This window comes from Prosopis cineraria, unplaced genomic scaffold, assembly GCF_029017545.1.
Source record: "Prosopis cineraria cultivar Desert tree isolate PC_DT_omini unplaced genomic scaffold, ASM2901754v1 PC11, whole genome shotgun sequence".
NCBI classification, from domain to species: Eukaryota; Viridiplantae; Streptophyta; class Magnoliopsida; order Fabales; family Fabaceae; genus Prosopis; species Prosopis cineraria.
Window position 1 is genome coordinate 7178324 of NW_026555342.1, and position 19924 is coordinate 7198247.

At 34.6% G+C, this 19924-nt stretch overlaps 3 protein-coding genes across 6 annotated transcripts; 1 reads left to right on the top strand and 2 right to left on the bottom strand.

The window, feature by feature from the left end:
* Positions 1 to 29: 29 nt before the first annotated feature.
* On the bottom strand, positions 30 to 4835 carry LOC129284919 (uncharacterized). Its single transcript, XM_054920431.1, has 6 exons — positions 4291 to 4835; positions 3276 to 3932; positions 1498 to 1947; positions 1011 to 1183; positions 753 to 936; positions 30 to 427 (listed from the first exon to the last, which is right to left on the bottom strand). The coding sequence occupies exons 1-6, from the start codon at positions 4702 to 4704 to the stop codon at positions 332 to 334; spliced, it is 1974 nt and encodes a 657-aa protein (XP_054776406.1). The 5' UTR covers positions 4705 to 4835; the 3' UTR covers positions 30 to 331.
* Positions 4836 to 11966: 7131 nt separating this feature from the next.
* LOC129286052 (uncharacterized) lies at positions 11967 to 12974 on the top strand. The gene has a single exon (XM_054922093.1). The coding sequence runs from the start codon at positions 11967 to 11969 to the stop codon at positions 12972 to 12974; it is 1008 nt and encodes a 335-aa protein (XP_054778068.1).
* Positions 12975 to 15996: 3022 nt separating this feature from the next.
* On the bottom strand, positions 15997 to 19623 carry LOC129286775 (probable protein phosphatase 2C 39). Of its 4 annotated transcripts, none has more exons than XM_054922804.1 (8): positions 19401 to 19623; positions 18932 to 18997; positions 18484 to 18528; positions 17860 to 18024; positions 17538 to 17783; positions 17123 to 17396; positions 16729 to 16883; positions 15997 to 16332 (listed from the first exon to the last, which is right to left on the bottom strand). In XM_054922804.1, exons 1-8 carry the CDS (start codon positions 19407 to 19409, stop codon positions 16189 to 16191), a joined length of 1104 nt encoding a protein of 367 aa, XP_054778779.1. In that variant the 5' UTR covers positions 19410 to 19623; the 3' UTR covers positions 15997 to 16188. The 4 variants fall into 4 exon arrangements, with proteins under 4 accessions (XP_054778779.1, XP_054778778.1, XP_054778781.1 ...); XM_054922803.1 differs by having other exon boundaries at positions 17860 to 18027; XM_054922806.1 differs by lacking the exon at positions 18932 to 18997 and having other exon boundaries at positions 19401 to 19619.
* Between the last annotated feature and the right edge of the window lie 301 nt (positions 19624 to 19924).

Genomic DNA, 19924 nt, shown 5'->3' on the forward strand with positions numbered 1-19924 from the left:
TTTACGAAAAAAATTAAAAAAGAACAAAATTACTAACTTGAATTAATTATAGATATTTTTATTAAAAAATTTACAGTAAGACTGAAAACGTTGTAAATATTTTCCTCCAAAAAGAAAAATATTTTTAGATTACACGATGACATACATTTCAATCCTCCAATTCAGAGGTTACAATGTAAAAACACGACATGATTAAAGCAATTGCTGTATCTTCCTCGAAAGAAAATATGAAGGGAAAACCTCTTTCATGCCTGGCCCTATCTAAAAAGAAAGATATTTGAAAAATGAGGTCAAAATTGAAGCCAAGACGATTCATCAGTGTCTTTGAGTATCATCCCAAATCGGGGGAAACAATGAATACGCCAGGATCTTTGATTATCCTCCTTGCCCGCCACACAACGGCAGTAGCCTTTTCTGATGTTCCCATCTGCAAACATCAGTGAACAAAAAACCAAAATGGGAGACCGATTTGAAATAAAAGATATGCCACTGCTCAAATGATATATCTGTATTTGATGTGATAGACAGTCAGCGGAATTAATGAAGATATTTTATGCAAGCTCACGCAGCTACAAGGCGTAACCTGACAATATTACGAGATAACTCTTATAAGCTCATAACTTTTGCAAGTTTATCAAACACTCTGAAGGGTATGGAATCCACCAAAGAATACAGAAAATGCAGACAATTATGATGGCTATTTTGTCATTACGTGCAGCTGTCACAGCACAAGTAAGCCTAAGTTGTTATACCTTGCTTTCCATTTGATAGTAATCTTGCCACAATTTGACATCTTGATCATAAGTTGCAAGTGCAGATTCGTATAATTTTCTGGCGTTCACGAGACCATCTTTATCTCCAATAGAAGCAAGGTTTGTTTCAAGGTCAATGCAGTTTTTATATAAAACAAGGCCGGGATGTGGTAAAGCTAGAAATCTGCAATGAGAAGAAAGCGTATGAAACTTCCAACTGAAGAAAAATAAGTATGAGAAAAAATATCCAGAACATACCGTTTATATATCTCTCTGGCCTGCTGAATTCCATCCTTTTGAAGGATAAACTTTACAATGGTAGAGGAGAGGGAAAATCCACTTTCACTGCCACCATCCCTGGCCAAAGTAGTGACAGAAGTCTCCAGAAGCTTACCAAAATACAGTCTTTGATTTGCAAAGAATTTAAGGGCCTGCGAGGAGAGCCAATTTCAAAGAAGAATTATTAAGGCCTTTATGAATTTGAAATAGCAAATGTACAGAACAGCTTAGACGAAAGGGAAAAAATCTGTTCAAGTCTTTAAGATTGGATTGTGCAGGAACAAAATGTGTGAAATTTAAATAACAGATTGATGGGACTAAACAAAAAAAAGCTCATTAATGGGCCTTGAAAGATCATCTGAGAAAAGCCCAAATGCATTCCAATGCTCAGTGCAAATCAGCGGTCAAACTGGTACGGAAATATAATAAAGAAAACAAAAGTATTAATTTCGTGCTAACAACATACCATTACCCACAAGTTCTCAGATTTTGAAACGGGAAATTTTGTCAAACTGTATCTTAGGAGTTCAAAGAGGGATAACAGAGCAGCATCACTTTGGGAAGGAGAACTCCTGGCTACGCATTTAATCTCTATAGTTATCCTTAATACCCATAAGTGCACAGACTCCGCAAGTTTACCAGAGCAGAGCTTTGTCGACAGCTTCCTGGCCTCATCTAACCGTCCCAATTGCAAATACAATGATAAATAATCAAAAGCCAGATCCTCAGTAAGGCACTCCATACTTTCAGCCCTTTCATATATTCTCAACAGATGTAATACATAATTTACAGCTTCATCTGAACACCCAGATATATTGGTTTCTCCCCCTTTATAAGATATAAAATCCATTAGACAGTTTACATACAACCTAAACATATTGCCCGAAGGAACACTTTTCAGAGCCTCCTCATAGACCTACAAGAAGGGGGAAAAAAGTTATGAGATTCATCAGAGCAGCATAGATACACAAGACCAATAATCTTTATATGCATACTTTTTTAATTTACTTTCATGGTAAAAACAACAAGAAGCCTTATATTACTAGATAGAGTCTACTATATGAATTACATGATGTCATTACATTTACACAAATAATATGCTCTCTGTTATGTCATTATAATTATAAAAGTTATGGTTAGTTATTAGTTGTATTACTTTTGAGAAATTAGTTGTTAGTTGATTAAGATGGATTAGAGCCTATAAATACCCTGACATATACTTGTAAATCAGATGCTTTTTGATATCCATAAGATTGAGCGTACTATTCAGTACAATATCTCTTGTTTCTCAGTCTCTCTGAATCTCCTTTCTCTTCTCTGTTCTTCCCTCTTGTTCTTCCTATTCCTCTCTCTCTATCTCCTCTATTCTTCTCTCTATCCCTTCAACTCTCCTAAAATCTCTTATTCAGAATTATTCTACCACATCAGTGGTACCAGAGCTAGTCATCACCGGCCATGGCACACCATTCATGTTATGTCATTATAATTATAACAGTTATTGTTAGTTATTAGTTTCATTACTTTTGGGAAATTAGCTGTTAGCTGATTAAGATGGATTAGAGCTTATAAATACCCTTACATATACTTGTAAATTGGATGCTTTTTGATATCCATAAGATTAAGCGTACTATTCAATACAATATCTCTCGTTTCTCATTCTCTCCTCTCAGTCTCTCTGAATCTCCTTTCTCTTCTCTGTTCTTCCCTTTTGTTCTTCCTATTCCTCTCTATTTCTCTTTCTCTCTCTATCTCCTCTATTCTTCTCTCTATCCCTTCAATTCTCCTCAAATCTCTTATTTAGAATTATTCTACCACATCAGTGGTACCCAAGCTAGTCATCACCGGCCATAGCACACCATTCATGTTATGTCATTATAATTATAACAGTTATTGTTAGTTATTAGTTGTATTACTTTTGGGAAATTAGCTGTTAGTTGATTAAGATGGATTAGAGCCTATAAATACCCTGCCATATACTTGTAAATCGGATGCTTTTTGATATCAATAAGATTGAGCGTACTATTCAGTACAATATCTCTCATTTCTCATTCTCTCCTCTCAGTCTCTCTGAATCTCCTTTCTCTTCTCTGTTCTTCCCTCTTGTTCTTCCTATTCCTCTCTATTTCTCTCTCTCTATCTCCTCTGTTTTTTCTCTCTATGCCTTTAACTCTCCTAAAATCTCTTACTCAGAATTATTCTACCACATCACTCTCTATGGTCTTAGTGATTCCCATGAATTCATACCTGTATTGCCTTTTGCATATGAGGAATGATGGCTTCTTCACTCATCTCCTGCATACTTTCACAGTCATATTCACGCCTTGCAAGCCAATCCCAGAACTCTGGCTCTGTCAAAAAATCTCTCTTCATACCATTCAGCATCTCCTTACACATTTCTTCAGAATTAGCTAACTTAGTACCCTCCAATATTTCAAGAAATCGCTGCCGAACATTAAGACTTGAAGGGATAGCTTCAACTGCACCACTGTAGATAGTTTGGAAGATTCTCATACCACGCTCAGCAAATAATGCTTGTTTCTTTTCTGAGTCGGCATCTTCCACATTTGAATTCTCATTATTTTCTGTTTTAACATTGAAGGACATGAATGAATCTTCATTTTCATCTCTCTGTTGTTTATCACTAGCTTCCCTCTGATCTCGAGTCAAAGTTCCCTCATCCTCACCAAGAGCAACCTTTCTAGCCTTTAACTTGTTAAGATATGTAAGTTCCATCCGAAGATACTCAACCCAAAGGTCTTCTGAAGTTGGGCAAACCCTAAGCCCTTCTTGCATTAGAGCACGGGCAGCTGCAACATTTAAGTTATGGTCAAATTCCCAAGCTGCAGCATATATCCAAACTCCTGGTACCTTTGGATGAAACCTTAGAAGTTTTGCGAGGGCCTGAAAAATTTCAAGACTCAAATGTTCAGATGGTATAATAAAAACACAAATATTAAAATAGAATATGAAATTACGACATGGATGTGAGTAGCTATAATGTTATTGATATGCAAAGAATCACTTGTGTTAAATAATGAACAACAGAAATCTTAGTCTGAAAACGGAAAACGTCTCCAGAACCCAGATCATATTGATCATTTATGTAGAAGAAAGTCGTGCTTCTTTCCCAATTTAATTTAATAATTATCTCCAGCTTTTATCTTCAATTTGAATAACCAGCCTTTTTTTTTTGGCTCTATATTACTGTGTTGCTTTCTTACATTGTTCTAGAGAAAATAGTTATACAATAGCATGCTACCTTCTTCATCCTCCCATTTTTCTTCAGTCTGCAAAACTCAAGATACCGAAACCATAGATTAATATCGCCTTTGTACCGCTTCAAAGCCAACTCATAAATCTCCATAATCCTCATCACGCCAGCGAAATCCGACTTGGACTTCCTCCTTTTCTTCTTCTCATTTCCTTGACTCTTGGACTCGTGCGACACCACCAACTTCTTGCGGAGCCTCCGGAGCGCGTCAAGCTGAGTCTCGTATTCAATATAGGCTAAGAAGTCCTGCTTGAGAGGACTCGGACGCTTGAGTCTGTACTCGAATTTCCGACGCTGCTTCACGATCTCGGCGATTTCGCGGCGGCTGAAGAGGCCACGTTGCTCGAGGTCGTCGAGCTCGTCGACCATGCGCTCCAATCTATATTGTACCACATCAGCCATTTTCAAGTCAACTCGGAGTGAACCGGAGAACTTCGCCGAAGGGAAGGACCACCTTGAAGGGAGAGAAGCGGTGGTGGCAGAAGAAGATCCAGTTCAGATGAGAGGCGCGCGCGCAAATCTTTCTGGGGTTGAACAAGGGTTTTGCTCGTGGGTCGAAATACCAAAATAAAATAGAATAAAATAAAATCATTTTGGGCCTCATGGGCCTCTACTTCTAAACCTTCTTGAATTTTTTATGGTAAAATTAAAAAAAAACAGAATTGGGCTTTCACAAATTTAGTCAATATTACGTAACTAAATAAAACTAATAATTCACTTTTTTTTAAATTAAGATAATAGCCGTTTTTTAATTTTTCTTTGATACAAAAGATAAAACTATCCTTAAACATCACAATACCATGATTTTCTTTTTTCACACTAGTCTCGCTTTCACCCACTCAAAGATATAGAGTCAACATTGTACTCTCAATCACAACGGCGAAGAAACTGACAATAGACAATAAAATAACTCACATCAATGGATAAACAAAGTTAGAGATTCAGCCAGGAAACCACAAGAACGCAAGATGAGGCGAGGTAGACTGGAAGCTACAAATTCAGGTTGAAAAATCACAAACGCAAGGTGAGGAAATCTGAAACTGCAGCTTCTACATAAAGCCACACTAAAGTTGCAAATCCAGGATGAAGAAGTCGATCAGACTCTATTACAAAAGCTAGAGTTCAAGCAAGGATTTCTTGAAATTTTGTTTGATCTATTTTGAAAAAATGACTATGTGTTCTTCATGTTACTGATTTGTGATACTACATTATTGATATATGACTGTATATCAATTATAAATAAGTTTATATTTGATTGTTTGGTTATATTAGCATATCAATGATATATTATTATATATCACTAATATATAAGTTATATCAATGAAAACTTACTAATTTGTTTACCATTTATATACATTCGTATATCAATGATATAATATCGCAGATCAGTAATAAAGTTTTCTTTTCAATGTCTAATATCCTCTTCATAATATCTAGGGAAGAACAGATAGGGAAAGAGAGGAAAAGCTCTGCGATAAAGATGGTGATCCGGAAAAATTAAATCAAAAATTTTGATGATGAAAAGCACTGTACGAGAGATGAATATGATGATCCAAGAAAATCAGATCCAAAAATCTAATGAAGAAAATATTTAGAGATGATAAATTAGAGAGGGAGCACGCACAATATGATTTTTTATAATAAAAATGAAAGATTCAATCAGGTAAAGATTAGTTAAATCAAATATATTATGTTTTAATTATAAATTTATTTTGAGGATACAAAACGTAAAAATATCTAATTAATTTTATGAATGGGCTATATTCAAAAATATTTAAAAACCTTATCTATAATTTATGAGAGTTATATTTTATAAGGCCATTGAACTAATTTTCTCAAAAAAAAAAAACTTGTTATCCACAGAAAAATAAAAGTGCTCACATTTAAAGGAAAAAAAAAAGAATGGTATGACTTGTCATAATTTTTACATTATATACAGACTGATTGCATGGCAGCCCTGTGATTTGCGTGAAGTATAAAATATTTCATATTGACAGTTGGCACTAAATATGAATTATAAACAATCTATTTTTCTATAAATTTTATGTCATATAAGTAATATGAGTCCTATGGTTGTGGATTTGAGGTAGTGCGAGAAACAAACCAACGCAACTTGTTAAAATTTTTATATTGACACCATATATATCCATATATATAGGGAGTGTTGAAGACAGCAGATGCAGAGGCAAACAGCGAGCTACTAATTGCTCGAGTCATGTCCGGAAGGACACTGTTCTTAAGAACTATTCCGATACACTTGGACGGCGGACCAGCAGTCCCTCAGGATTAAACGAGCACTTCCTATGGCGGAGCAAGGGAACAGAATAGCGGAGACTAAAAATGAGAACAGATGAACAGAAGATCAAAGGGAGGAGAGGACGAGAACGCTGGCTCTCTGTTCTGTCCGCACCCATGTCTATTTATAGGCCGAGGAATGAGACACAAACGTTGGGTTATAATTACCGGTTAATGCTTCGATTATACACACATTAAACAACGAACGTTCATGGATTAATGCTTCAGTTACGCGCCTTAAACAGCAGAAACGTGCACGTCCATTAATCTGAAAACGTTCAGCGTTCAATCTGGAGACGTTTGGCAGACAAAACATTAACGCACAGAATTCGGTTTCCAGAAAACTGCCAACGCCTCAAGTTCAAATTGAAAACAGCTAAATCAGAGGTTTTTCGGGTAAGCAAAAATAATTATTTATTTAACCATTTTTGGAAAAAATAACCCAGTAAAAGGAACCCAGTGAATAACCCAATAAAAGAAACCCAGTGCCTCTTGAACTCGCGCGCGGGGGGGGGGGCGAATCGGCTGATTTCAACTGTGATTGCCCTAAGTTGGCCTGTCTCATGTGCGCGAGGCCACTTCTCTCCCAAGCCCATTTTACTAGCCCACTTCATTCCTTAGTATATATACACTAAGAGATTCCTTCTTTTAGTCAACGTGGGACTTTGACACACACACTTTTGACACACATACAACAGGGAGTGATATAATTATATATACATATTGTTCGAGTTAAGAGGGTGATAGCTGATACATAACTCTAATTTCTTTTCTTTTTTATTTTTTGTCAAAGCACAAGTCAATTTTATTAATCACAGAAAAAATATAATACACATGCTAATAACAGAAGCCATCAAAGAAGGAAAAAAAAACAATTCAAAAGCCTATACAATAAAATTAAACACATAAACCTGAATAAAAAAAAATATATCAAAGCCATCTTAATAGAAAAACAAAACAACAAATAAGCAACAAAAAAAAACTTGAAAAACAGTACAAAAACAAAACAAAGTAAAAACAGTCATAAGCTTCTCAACAACAACACTTCAACTAACATGTCTCACTATCTCCAAGATTCCAACCTGCCTTCCTTTAACAAAAGAAGAAGAACAAACCTCAAATCATTGTTTAAAATATCAACTAAAGAGGGTGTTGGTGACAATACCCATCCAAATGGACACAATTTCTTTTTACAAGGTATAGCTACCCAATCAACTATTTCATTATCCTTTCTACGTGAAAGATGAGATATGACTCATAAACTTGGTGTTGGTGAAAAAGAAAAAAGAAACTCATAAACTTGGATCTTTTATTTATAATCCCCTTCATTTGTCTCTATTCTAATATACAAGAATGGATTGATCTAAATCTCTATCTCCAATATATTGCACTTTACTGTTAAATGGTTACAGTGAACATCTGACTCCTTTTCTCATATTTTTATATTAATTTTTTAAATTATTATACATTAAATAAAAATAAAGGGCAAAGGAATAAAAATATCTACCAAGTGGTCGACCAGGAGTACCCAGTAACTTAAAGTGAAAAAAAAACTCATAGCATTACCTGAATTGATACAAAAGTGACTAATTCATTAACTATCACCAACCTCCATTAATTTTTAACATTAAGCACCTTTCTCCTTTCCAGGTAGAATAGAAAACATGACATAGATTTAAATGTGCTTGCCACGTGTGAGTCTCCTTTAACCGAACATATTGTTTCTTTTCTTCTTCAATGTTCAGCTCTTCCCACCCTCCTCCTCTTTCGATCTATCCTCGATTACTACAGTAGATTAGCTTATGAAGCATCGAATGAAGTGAAACCTCATAGAGCACCAAATGGAGGGAGAAGATGTGGCGGTGATGATGAACTCATGCAATGAATTTGATACCTCTCGACAAACCAAGCGGCATGAAAATGGTGAAAATGGAATGAGTAGCAACGAACTCAATCAACACAATCCAAAAAAAAGGATGAGCAACAATGGATCTAGAAAGAGATAAGGGTCACAGCTCTCAAATTGAGGTTCAATCTAGAAGGCTCTAAGATCTAAAAGTTTGGGGGTCATAAATTTAGAAGGTTCGATGTAGAGAGCAATAGCATGACCCAGAAGCTTAACATACTCAAAACCCAAAGGCTCCGAGATGAGAGAGTCCTTCAACTCTAGTAATGAGGGTGCCATCAATTGGGAGTGCAAGCATCAGCTCACTAAAATGAGGCTATAAAGGTCACCTATGAAAGCTTGTTAATAGGAGTGGAAATTTGGGAGTATTTTTTACCAACAAACCTACTCAAACCCTAAAAATGTTATTGTGTTTGATTCTTGTATTCTTGTGTTTGATTTCCTTGTCTTCGATTCCCTTCTTTGATTTCCTCCTTTCACTTTGATTTGCTTCAATTCTTCGATTGTCTCAACTTGTATAATTTTTTTTAAACTAATTGTTGTTGAGTTTTTGATTGATTATTTTCTTGAAATTGTTATTGACTTGTACAATTCTTCAACAATGATGGTGCTTTTCCTTTCCTTTTTGGGTTTCTTTTGCTTGTGTTCTTTGTTCTTTTAATTCTGAAGCATTTCTAAGATGAGAATGTGAAGAAGGAAACAAAGAAGATGCACATAGGTGGCAAGCACATTCAGAATTGCATCACATTTTCTATTCCAAGTAGCAAGGAGAGAGGGGTTTAACATTAAAAATTAATGGAGGTTAGTGATAGTTAACAAATTGGTCATTTTTGCATTAACTTAGATAATGTTATAAGTATTTTTGTTTTTTTATCTAAAAAAAAAAAGATTACAAGGGCTTCAACAACAACAACAATAAAGTGGGTATGGGCCCATAGTGAAAAATAAATGGTGAATATGGAACCAATACTAAAAATATTACCTTCAATCGTAATAAAAGACATATTTTAAAAGCCTTGCTGGATATAAATAGAGGCTGTTGAGTAATTTTTATAGTTGCTTTTCTAATTATACTCCTACTTCATTTATTACTTTTTTTGAAAAAAAATGAAGCATTGAAATTTCAATTGTCATTATCAAGGCACTTATACACGGTATATAATAAGGGTATAATTGAAAATATGTAATTTTTTAAAGATTAAAGTTTTAACTAAATTTTTTTATATTATGGTTCAAATGAAGTAATTTATAAGATATTTTTTTATAAAATTATGTATAATAATAAATTTCATTAAATACATTTTACAATCTTAATGTTTTAAAGCGTGAATATAAATTTTTAAAAATATACTTAATTTAATATAACTTTGTTTGTGAAAATAGAGAAAGAAAATATAATAAAGAGAGAATGATAATATTGAACAAGTATAATTAATTAAACTTTATTGTTATTAAGGTATTTTATATTTTGAAACACTGAATTATCTCTAAATGTGTCTTACGTAACATTTTTGATTTCAATTTGTGAGTTTTTAAGTGTTAAAAAGGTAAAATGGTAAAATTGAATGATTAATGAATTAAGAAAAAATTAATCATTTTATCTTTGTAGTTTTGAATTAGCTATAACTCAATCACTAAATGTAACCTTTCCCAATTCTACTTGATATTAGAAAGAATTAACTTAATCACCATACTTGAAATATCGAATAGTAATCAATTACTTTGTTTTATTATGCCTAAGACTTATTTTGCAAAGGGTAAGACTTATATATTTAACCTTATATACTTAATATACTTATATCCAATCAAATTATGAGAAATGGTTCTTAATATGTTAACAAAATTAATAACAAGAATTTATTGTAGAATAAATAATCTATAAAGGTTCTACATATCTTGATTCAATTGGATATAAGCACATTAAGTATAAAAGGTTACGTATATAAGTTTTTCCCTTTTGTAAAATTATCAAAATCATAATACATTTGACCAATACACAGTAAAAATAAATAATATTCATTCATATCAATCATTGCATGCATTTAAAACAAAGAATCAGGCATGTGCACCGTTTTCACATATGACGTTCAATCGGGGTGATTCAAGCGCTCACACATAACTAATCTCATAAGTTAACTAATGAGATAGGTTTGAACACAATCTAATAATCTGATCAAAATTTAGACATTCAGATGCAAAAAGTTACTTTTTAAAAAAATTTCACGCACTCAAGCGCTCAAATTGATCCCCTACTCTCTTTAGACCATTTTAGGCTTTAAATTAAGTTTAAAAGGACCCATTACACATGATTGACTATATAACATATATTAAAATATGACTGTTCATCAGCCATTTCTACATTTCAACATCCAATCACCATGTAACCTAAACTAACCCACTTGGCCATTTTCACCATAAAACCACCGCTTTACATATTTACCACATATTTATAATTACAATCTTAGTCCAGTTAATTATTTCACTACATAATTTCACATATGGGCTAATAATTAAAAAGCACGGATACGCCGATTTTGGTGGCGTATCCGACACCGGACACGGATACTCGCTCCGTGCGAGCGTGCCTAAATAAGCAGATCGAACCTTACTCACTTCTGATTCTGACATTCTCTCCCAACTCACGAAATCAGTCGGCCGTCGTTCTCTTACACTGAGTTCGCGAAATCAGATCGAACCTTCCCAGATTGCGCCGTTGTCCGACCTGTCGTGCGCCGTGTTCTTTCGTGCTCCTACGCATTCTTAGTTGCTCAGCTCACCGGCGTCGGTCTTTCGTCCGTTCACTAGTTTACACTTCTCTCTCTCTCTCTCGTGTCTCTCAACTCTCAACTCTGTCTCTCACGCTGTCACGAGCCTGAAACTGAAAAATAAATAGATTTTATTATTTTATTTTTGATTTATCTTAAAGACTTAAACTTTGCTTCAACTCTCATGTCCAGTTTTTTTTTTCCCTTTTGACCGAAGCTCATGCTCTGCCCTCTTCTCTAAATTTAATTTTTATTTATTAATTTAATATATTAGATTGCAATGTTCATGTGCAGAATTTATATTTAATGCATGCTTGCTTTCTATTTTTATGTTACATGTTATTTTGCTCAAATCTCAATTTGCATTTCAATGCTTTTAGTCATATTTAATTTTAGTTTATCTCAATTTTTTTTAATTAGCTATGGCTACAACAAATAGTTCTGGGGGAAGTATTAATTCAGCAGCCCATTTTTCTTCTATAAATGAGCTACAAAAAGATGGAACTCCCTTATGGTGCTATGTCACTTTGGTGAATAAAAATAGAGACATACCAGGAGGTGGAAATAGATATTAGAGGTGCAATTATTGTAACAAAGAATTCAATGGCTCTTATTCTAGAGTTAAGTGGCACTTGTTAAAAACTTCTAGCAAGGGAATTGCTATATGCTCGAAAGTTGATGAGTATTGCCTAGTTGAGATGAGAAAATTACAAGAAGATGCTGATGAGAAGACCAAGTCAAAGCAAGTGCCATTACCACCCCCGGCTGAAGGTTCATCTCCCTTATATCCTATGACAAGTGAAAGCAACCAAAGCAAGAGAAGGGCAGTAAGTCCATTAGAAAAGGCCTTCCAACAAGGGGCAAGAGAAAATCTACATGCTGAAATTGCAAGAATGTTTTATACAGGTGGTCTATCTTTTCATTTGTCACGCAATCCATATTTCATTAGTTCATATCAATATGCTGCGAACAACATCATTCCTGGATACAAACCTGGTTATAATGCATTAAGGGGTCCATTGTTGCAAAGAGAAAGAGCTCACACAGAGAAGTTACTTGAACCAATTAAAGGAACTTGGAGTTTGAAAGGAGTGAGTATAGTCACAAATGGTTGGACAGATGCTCAAAGGAGGCCTCTGATTAATTTTATGGCTGTGTGTGATGGGGATCCCATGTTTTTGAAGGCAGTTGATGGATCCAAAGAATATAATGACAGACATTATATGGCTGACTTGATGCGTCAAGTGATTGAAGAGGTCAAGCCTCAAAATGTGGTTCAAATAATCACTGACAATGCATCTGTTTGCAAATCAGCAGGTAGGCTTATAGAGGCTGAGTATCCCACTATTTTCTGGACGCCATATGTTGTGCATACGCTTAATCTTGCATTAAAGAATATATATGCAGCAAAAAACACAGAGGCAAATGAGATTGTGTATAATAAATGCCATTGGATAGAGGAGGTTAAGGATGATGCTGCTTTTATTAGAACATTTATCATGTGTCATTCTATGCGATTGGCAATTTTTAATGAATTTGTGCCATTAAAATTACTTGCCATAGCTGACACTCGCTTTGCATCTACCATTGTTATGCTTAAAAGACTCAAGCTCATTAAAACTTCACTTCGTACAATGGTGATAAGTGAAGCATGGAATGCTTATAAGGAAGATGATGTTGGAAAGGCAGCCATAGTGAAAACTTGATCCTTAATGACTCTTGGTGGGATAAGGTGGATTATATACTTTCTTTCACTGGACCGATTTATGACATGCTTCGGATGGCTAACACAAATAAGCCTATACTTCATTTAATTTATGAAATGCGGGATTCAATGATAGAACAAGTGAAGGAGTCCATCTACAAGCATGAGAATAAGGAGCTTTCTGAGTATTCAACTTTCTTTGATGTTGTTTATAGGATCATTATTGATCGATAGACACAAAGTTGCACTCCCCTTCATTGTCTTGCACATTCATTGAATCCTAGGTTAGTTATATTACTATTGCAATATTTTTCATTCATGAATTATTTAGTTTTGTTTTTAATCCTTTTTGTTTGCAAATGTTATAAGTATTATACACCCCAATGGCTTGAAGGTGCTCCCAATAAAATTCCGCCTCATTTAGATAATGAAATATCATCTGAGAGAGTAAAGTGCCTTTATAGGGACTTTACTGATCCTGAGGAGAGAAAGGCGGTCTTTCAAGAGTTCCCAAAATTTGTTGGAAGTTTAGACTTCTATTTATCATTTGATTGCTTGCAAGATAGGTGGAATTTAGAACCTAAAGGGTGGTGGTTAAATTATGGTTCTTTCACCCCTATTCTTCAGAGGCTTGCATTGAAACTTCTAGGCCAACTGTGCTTTTCCTCTTGTTGTGAAAGAAATTGGAGCACTTACTCCTTTATCCACTCATTGAAGAGAAACAAGATCACTCCTAAAAGAGCTGAAGACTTAGTTTTTGTACATACTAATCTTCGTCTCTTGTCAAGGAAGAGTGAAAAGTATCGCATTGGGCAAAGTAGAATGTGGGATATTAGTAGAGACACTATGGAGCCATTTGATGCTGTCAATAGCCTTGAAATGGCAAGCTTGTCACTTGATGAACCCATTTTAGAGCAAGAAATTATAAGAGAGCCTAGTAATGTAATGAAAAATGAGGATGATGAAATGTGATGCATTTGATAGTATTTTGTATTTTTTTGGATTGCTATGCATTTTGATTGTTGACATATTACTTACATTTATATAAAAAAATATTATATATTACCGTACCCGTATCCTAAAATTTTAAAAATTTACCGTATCCCCGTATCATGCCGTATCGTATCCGATACTCGTACCCGTATCTGTGTAACCTAGGCTAATAGTCACAAATTCACCACAATTACAACATTTTACAACTTATAATATGTATGTAATCCCTATGGCAACTTATATACATAATATTCATAAGGTTTAGGTTCATTATACCAACTCGACAATCACATAGCTTTAATAACTTTAAGTCGATCCTAACTTTTTTTCCTTGCTTGGCTCATTACTCGATCCTGTAAAAATATAACCATGGGGGTGAAATAAAAATTTTAGTAATAAAATAACTTTATACTATTAATTATCACATGTAACTATATAAAAGTATAGTATAATATATAATTAAATATAATATAACATATGTTTCATTACAAATCACATCAATATAACATTTCACCACTTTTAGAAGTATGTTCACTACTATTCACTACTTTTCACTGCTTTTCTAGCATATAGTATGATTACTACTAACCCAATCTCCAAATCATCCTGACTTGAAATCATAGACTCTCCTTAAACCAATATATACTTTCATTGGCCCTGAGCTCATATTCAGTGGTAAAATCACCCGGCTAAAGGTGTTATATTTCACTTCTGGACTATGATTTTCCTTAATACACACAATGGAATGTCGTTGCTTCCAACATCACATCACATTGATACTAAGAAATCTCAATCTCTAATATCGCACCTTAAAAAATACTAAGGAGATAATCTCCAATATTGCACCTCAAAAGCCATTCAGGAGATACAATTCTCCAATACCACATCCCATCGGGCACTAAGAAGAATAATGCCATTTGATCTTTCACTACACTCCACACGGGTGAACTCACACCTCTATTATCATACTTTCCATACCAATCACAGAATTCACGTTAATGTTTATACATGTATCCATAATACCTAATATATATATATATATATATATAGTATGAAATCATGTATATTCATTTGTCCATTTGATCAAAAGCACATTTGATGTAACATTTATACAATATCATAAAACATGCTTAGTTTAAAATAATTTCATGTAAAAAATAGTATACTCACATATAATTACAATAAATAGTCTAACAGAAGAAGTTATTTGGTCACCTCAACCATTCTGTCACAAGAAAAGTTATCCATGGATTTCAGTTATCACTAACTTATCTCTACAAACTCCTTTTCTCAACTTATATCTCTACAAACTCCTTTTCTCAACTTACACGCACGATATACCAGTCTACACATAATTTGCACAATTAATTAATTAGTTCAATTGACCAAAAACACTTAGTTGCTGCCCACAGTTAATTGTTCATTACTTTTCATTTAATCCATTTAAGTCAATTACTATCAATTATCACTTTATATCACCTCAAATGACCCCATTTCGCTTGGACACAATTTCCACCTCTCTTTTCATTGAATTAAGCCCAAAATTGAGCTTACAAATTCAAAACTCCATCATTCCACTCTAAATCAATTATAAAATTCTAATTTAATTTTTGAGAACCTTTTTATTACTATAAGGTAAAAAACAAACTCTTTAAATTTCTTTGATTTAATTTTTTTATGATTTATATTAAGAGAAATTATAATAGAATTGAAAGTATGAATTATACAAAACTTACTCAATAAGTTATTAATCAAACATCTCACCCAAGCTCCAACCACAACTTACCCTAACTAAGGAATTCTTCTTTTTCCTCTTTCTTCATGCTTTCTCCCTTTTACCTCTCTAAAATTCAACCTAATTCACGACTTAAGAAGTCACTTATACATGCACGGGGTGCGTGGCACGGCAAGCCAAATTCTCACAGCACGCACATGCCTTAGCTTACTAAATATAATTTTTGTTTTGTCATAAAAATGTAATTGAATCTTTATCAATCATCAGCATAAATGTAACATTCTTATCAAACTATGAAAACCAACATGAGAATGCATGGGCTCATCTGGCTGGAAGTATTATACATAGCTCTTGCGAAATCAATTGGATCCAACATCTATGCAGGAGTCTTCCTCACATGTCTTTGCTACATGGTTGAGAGTTCATTCTCAGAAAAAAGTAAAGAGTAAAAGATCAAAAAAAGAAATAAATCATTGGTGGGAACATATTAACTAGTGGAGAACATGACAACAATGCATGAAATGTCATCATAGCTTCCTTGAACTAATGCTTCTTTAACCAGCTTCTTTGCAGCTTTTTTAGCACCATCCATATCCTTGATGCACTCACAAGCCTCTTCATTCGTCATCACCTGCAATACAAGATTCAACTAAAATGACCAAATCCCCACCACACATTATCATCCGAATTGACAAAATATAAATCCCTCAAACAATTAAATCAAGCATTTATAAACACACACACACAGTTGTGTGAAGCTTAAAATCTCCGAATTCTTGTATGTATTATGTTATTGTGTAGGATTAACTTGTGTATCAACTACTTTTCAAGTAATTAGTTTATCATCAAGTACTTTGTCAACATCAGAACATGTGAAACATATTTTCAAGTCTACAAAGCTTCTAAAAAATAATTTCCACATTTGAAGTTTTCTTTTTCTTTTTCTTTTTCTTTTTTTTTTTTGAAAAACTTGATAGCAAATACTGTGTGAGTTCTTCATATGCAAATATTCTGATACAAATATTACCTTCCAGAGGCCATCACTAGCCAAAATGATGAACTCAGTGTCCTCGGTGATGTTTTGGACCATCACATCTGGTTCTGCAGTAATATGTTCCTTCAATCTTCCATCCCCAAATGCCCTACTCATTGCTAATACGCCATCCACTCTTGGAACACACCCTAAGTTCACAGGTAAAATCATCATATTAAGCAAAGTAATTGTTGAAAAGGTCAAAAGGACATTACTGGTTGTTCAAAATTACTAAGTAGGACTCCAATGATCACTTAAAGAGTTACAAGCATGTAATGGTTGTTCTTCTAATATCCGACCTACTCTGGTAAAAGAATTTGACTGATTCTAAAACTAAATAACAGTTAAAAATTTGCAGGATATTTTGATTGTAGCATGATATCATTACCAGGTGCCTTGGTCACAAAACCTCCTCTGCTCTCAACAAGGTCCTTCTCTCTCTGTGGTTCATGATCTACTGTAATTTGTTTTGCTGAACCATTTCTGCATAATATTGCTCGAGAATCGCCAACATTAGCTACTAGTAACCTCACTCCATTAATTAATATTGCTACAACAGCTGTTGATCCCCCTCGTGAATCTGCTATCTTTTCTAAGATCTCCTCATCTACAGCCTTACATGTTCTCTTAAGAGCACGTACTGGATTTTTCCAGAAATCAGGCTAACCGTTGCATAATAAAGGAACACAATATTAGCAATGGTATGAACTAAGATATACAATACTTTCATTGAAGGACTCGAAAGATAACATATTAACAATACCTCAAGTATTTTTAAAATGACTAAAAGATATGCCACACACCTCATTCAATATTCTCTCAAATAGATGGCGTTGCAAGTATTTTGCGACCACTCGACCAGCATGGCCGTCAAAAATTGCATATAGCCCTAAGTCGTAGCCATTGATGTTCCTATGTTCAGCGAAAATATAATCTTCCATTCCATGGTCTAGCTTTCCTTGAACCAGGTAAGATCCATGGCTGAAATGTCTAGCAGACTTATTCTCCTCATCTGCATCTTCTGCTGGAAAACCCTTTTCAAGTTCCCTCTTTATGAGGAAAAGTTAATATTACTGTAAACATGTAAATTACACAGATTCTCCAGTTAAATTAACGGATTGATACCTCTGTAGAAGTTGGGCCTTCGTCTCGTGACAAGTACGCCGCCTCATCTTGAAGATCATTGCCAATCTCAGCATCTTCACCTTCTCCATCATCACCACCATGCTCATTTTCAATTTTGTCCTCATTCTCATCATCTTTTTCGGCTCTAATCAAGTATTCCTCTGGCTTCTGTCAAATGCAAGGATAAGGTTGCAGACTTCGAGAACTGAGAAACATTAATGAGAAACAGGTATATTGCAGCAATAGAGTCAATATTGGCCCCATAAAAATTTGGTCTCCAAGTGAACTTGTTTGGGCTTGGGCTTGGCTAAGTGCTATATGATATAGCAAATGACAAAGGATATAAATGAGATAATGTCAGTGAAAGAAGTTATAAAAGAAAGCAAGCACAGGAGTTCATAAAAAGCAGAAGGCAAACACAGCTTTCTTTCTCTAAGTGAGACATCTCAGCACATATACTTACTGTTTCTGCATTATTCACTTTATCCGCTCCTTTCAGACTTTGGTTATATATTCTTCCGTGGAGAAGTATTGGAGAAGTATTTCTCAGGTGATAAAGCATTTTCAAGCACGTAAATCATACAGAGATGCATCGAATTAAAGCCTGAAGGAAAGCATGCATACCTTCATCTTATCAAACAAAGCTTCTTCCGGACTGCATCTTGTAATCTACAGTAGAAAAATGTTATTTGAAGTAGGAAAAAAATAATTTTATCTGATCCATACATCTATATCAGTCATGCCTCAGAGTTTTAAATGTCATTTCGAATTATTTGTGTTGAAGAACTCAGGCTTGTGATTGATCCAAAGGACAGAGAGAAAGTGACTCTTAAACAGCTAAAAATGTATTTGAGGCCAATTTCACCCTCCAACCGCAGTATATATCGTCAATTTGTGAATACAGAAGGCACCCTCATTCAAGTTCTTTAGATCCTAAATATATTATAAAGCAGAAACCTAGAGAAGCCAACGGCAACTGCTGACAAAATGAACAAAAAATGAAACATGTAGAAGTTGGAAAGCATCCTCCAAAAAAGAACTCCATTCCATGACCAAAAAGGAAATTTCACACCTTGGATGCAGGAGGGTTTACAAGATTATCCAAAGAAGACTTTCTTTTGTGTGAATTAACAGAGCCCTGCCCAACGCACAATAATAAAAACAAAGGTTTGAAGTCAGAAAATAGTTGCGTGAGGACCAGATATAAACCTCAGACTCCATACGTGTGGTGGAATAATGCACAAAAAGTCTGTGTAAAGCCGTAATCTGATCTCAATAAACTAAAGTTAGCAGAAGTGACTTCCATTGCCTATCTTTTTACACTTCAACTGCAGGTAATTAGCAATCAGTATTTGTCCCCAAAAAAAAAAAAAATAGCAATCAGTAATCAGCCGAAAACCTACTTATCATTTCTCTTTCACATAGAAGATCAATTATTCTAGCAAAAAAGGCCGTCTAAACAACTTATGTGTTTCTGTGAACTATGTCTGTGAACCACTTCAGTACTACAGTGGAAAGTGTAATTTGTTTCAAGCCGATACCTTGGTCATATGTGGGGAATGGCTTTGCGGATTTGATGAGAAGCTGTTGGAGGAATGGAGGTGAGACCTGAGAGAGAAAGGAATTGCATGGTTTTGCTTATATATATAAATGAGGAGGCGGAGGAGAGAACAGGGATAGCAAAAAGGACGCGTGGCTATAGAATGAAAGTAGCAGTGTCCTTCACCGTCCAGGCTTGAGTCTACAGTTCTACTAGGGGCAAGTGGCGAACATTCATATATTGTGACTGTGCTTTGAGTGTTCCTCTCCTTGTTCAGCAGCACATGTTTCCAAATATTCCTGCACCAACCAATTATCAATTACACAGCGAATTGCCCAAACAAAAATCGTTTAAATTTAAAAGCAAGTCTTGACTAAACTTTAAATATTGGATTCTTTAACTGGAACATTTATCTGTCTCGATCTCGAATATCACTGCGAAATGCATACACCATGCCTGCATAAATGCATCGAGCTAGTATTTATTATATACGTTGTTTTTAACATTGTCAAAAAATAAATATGA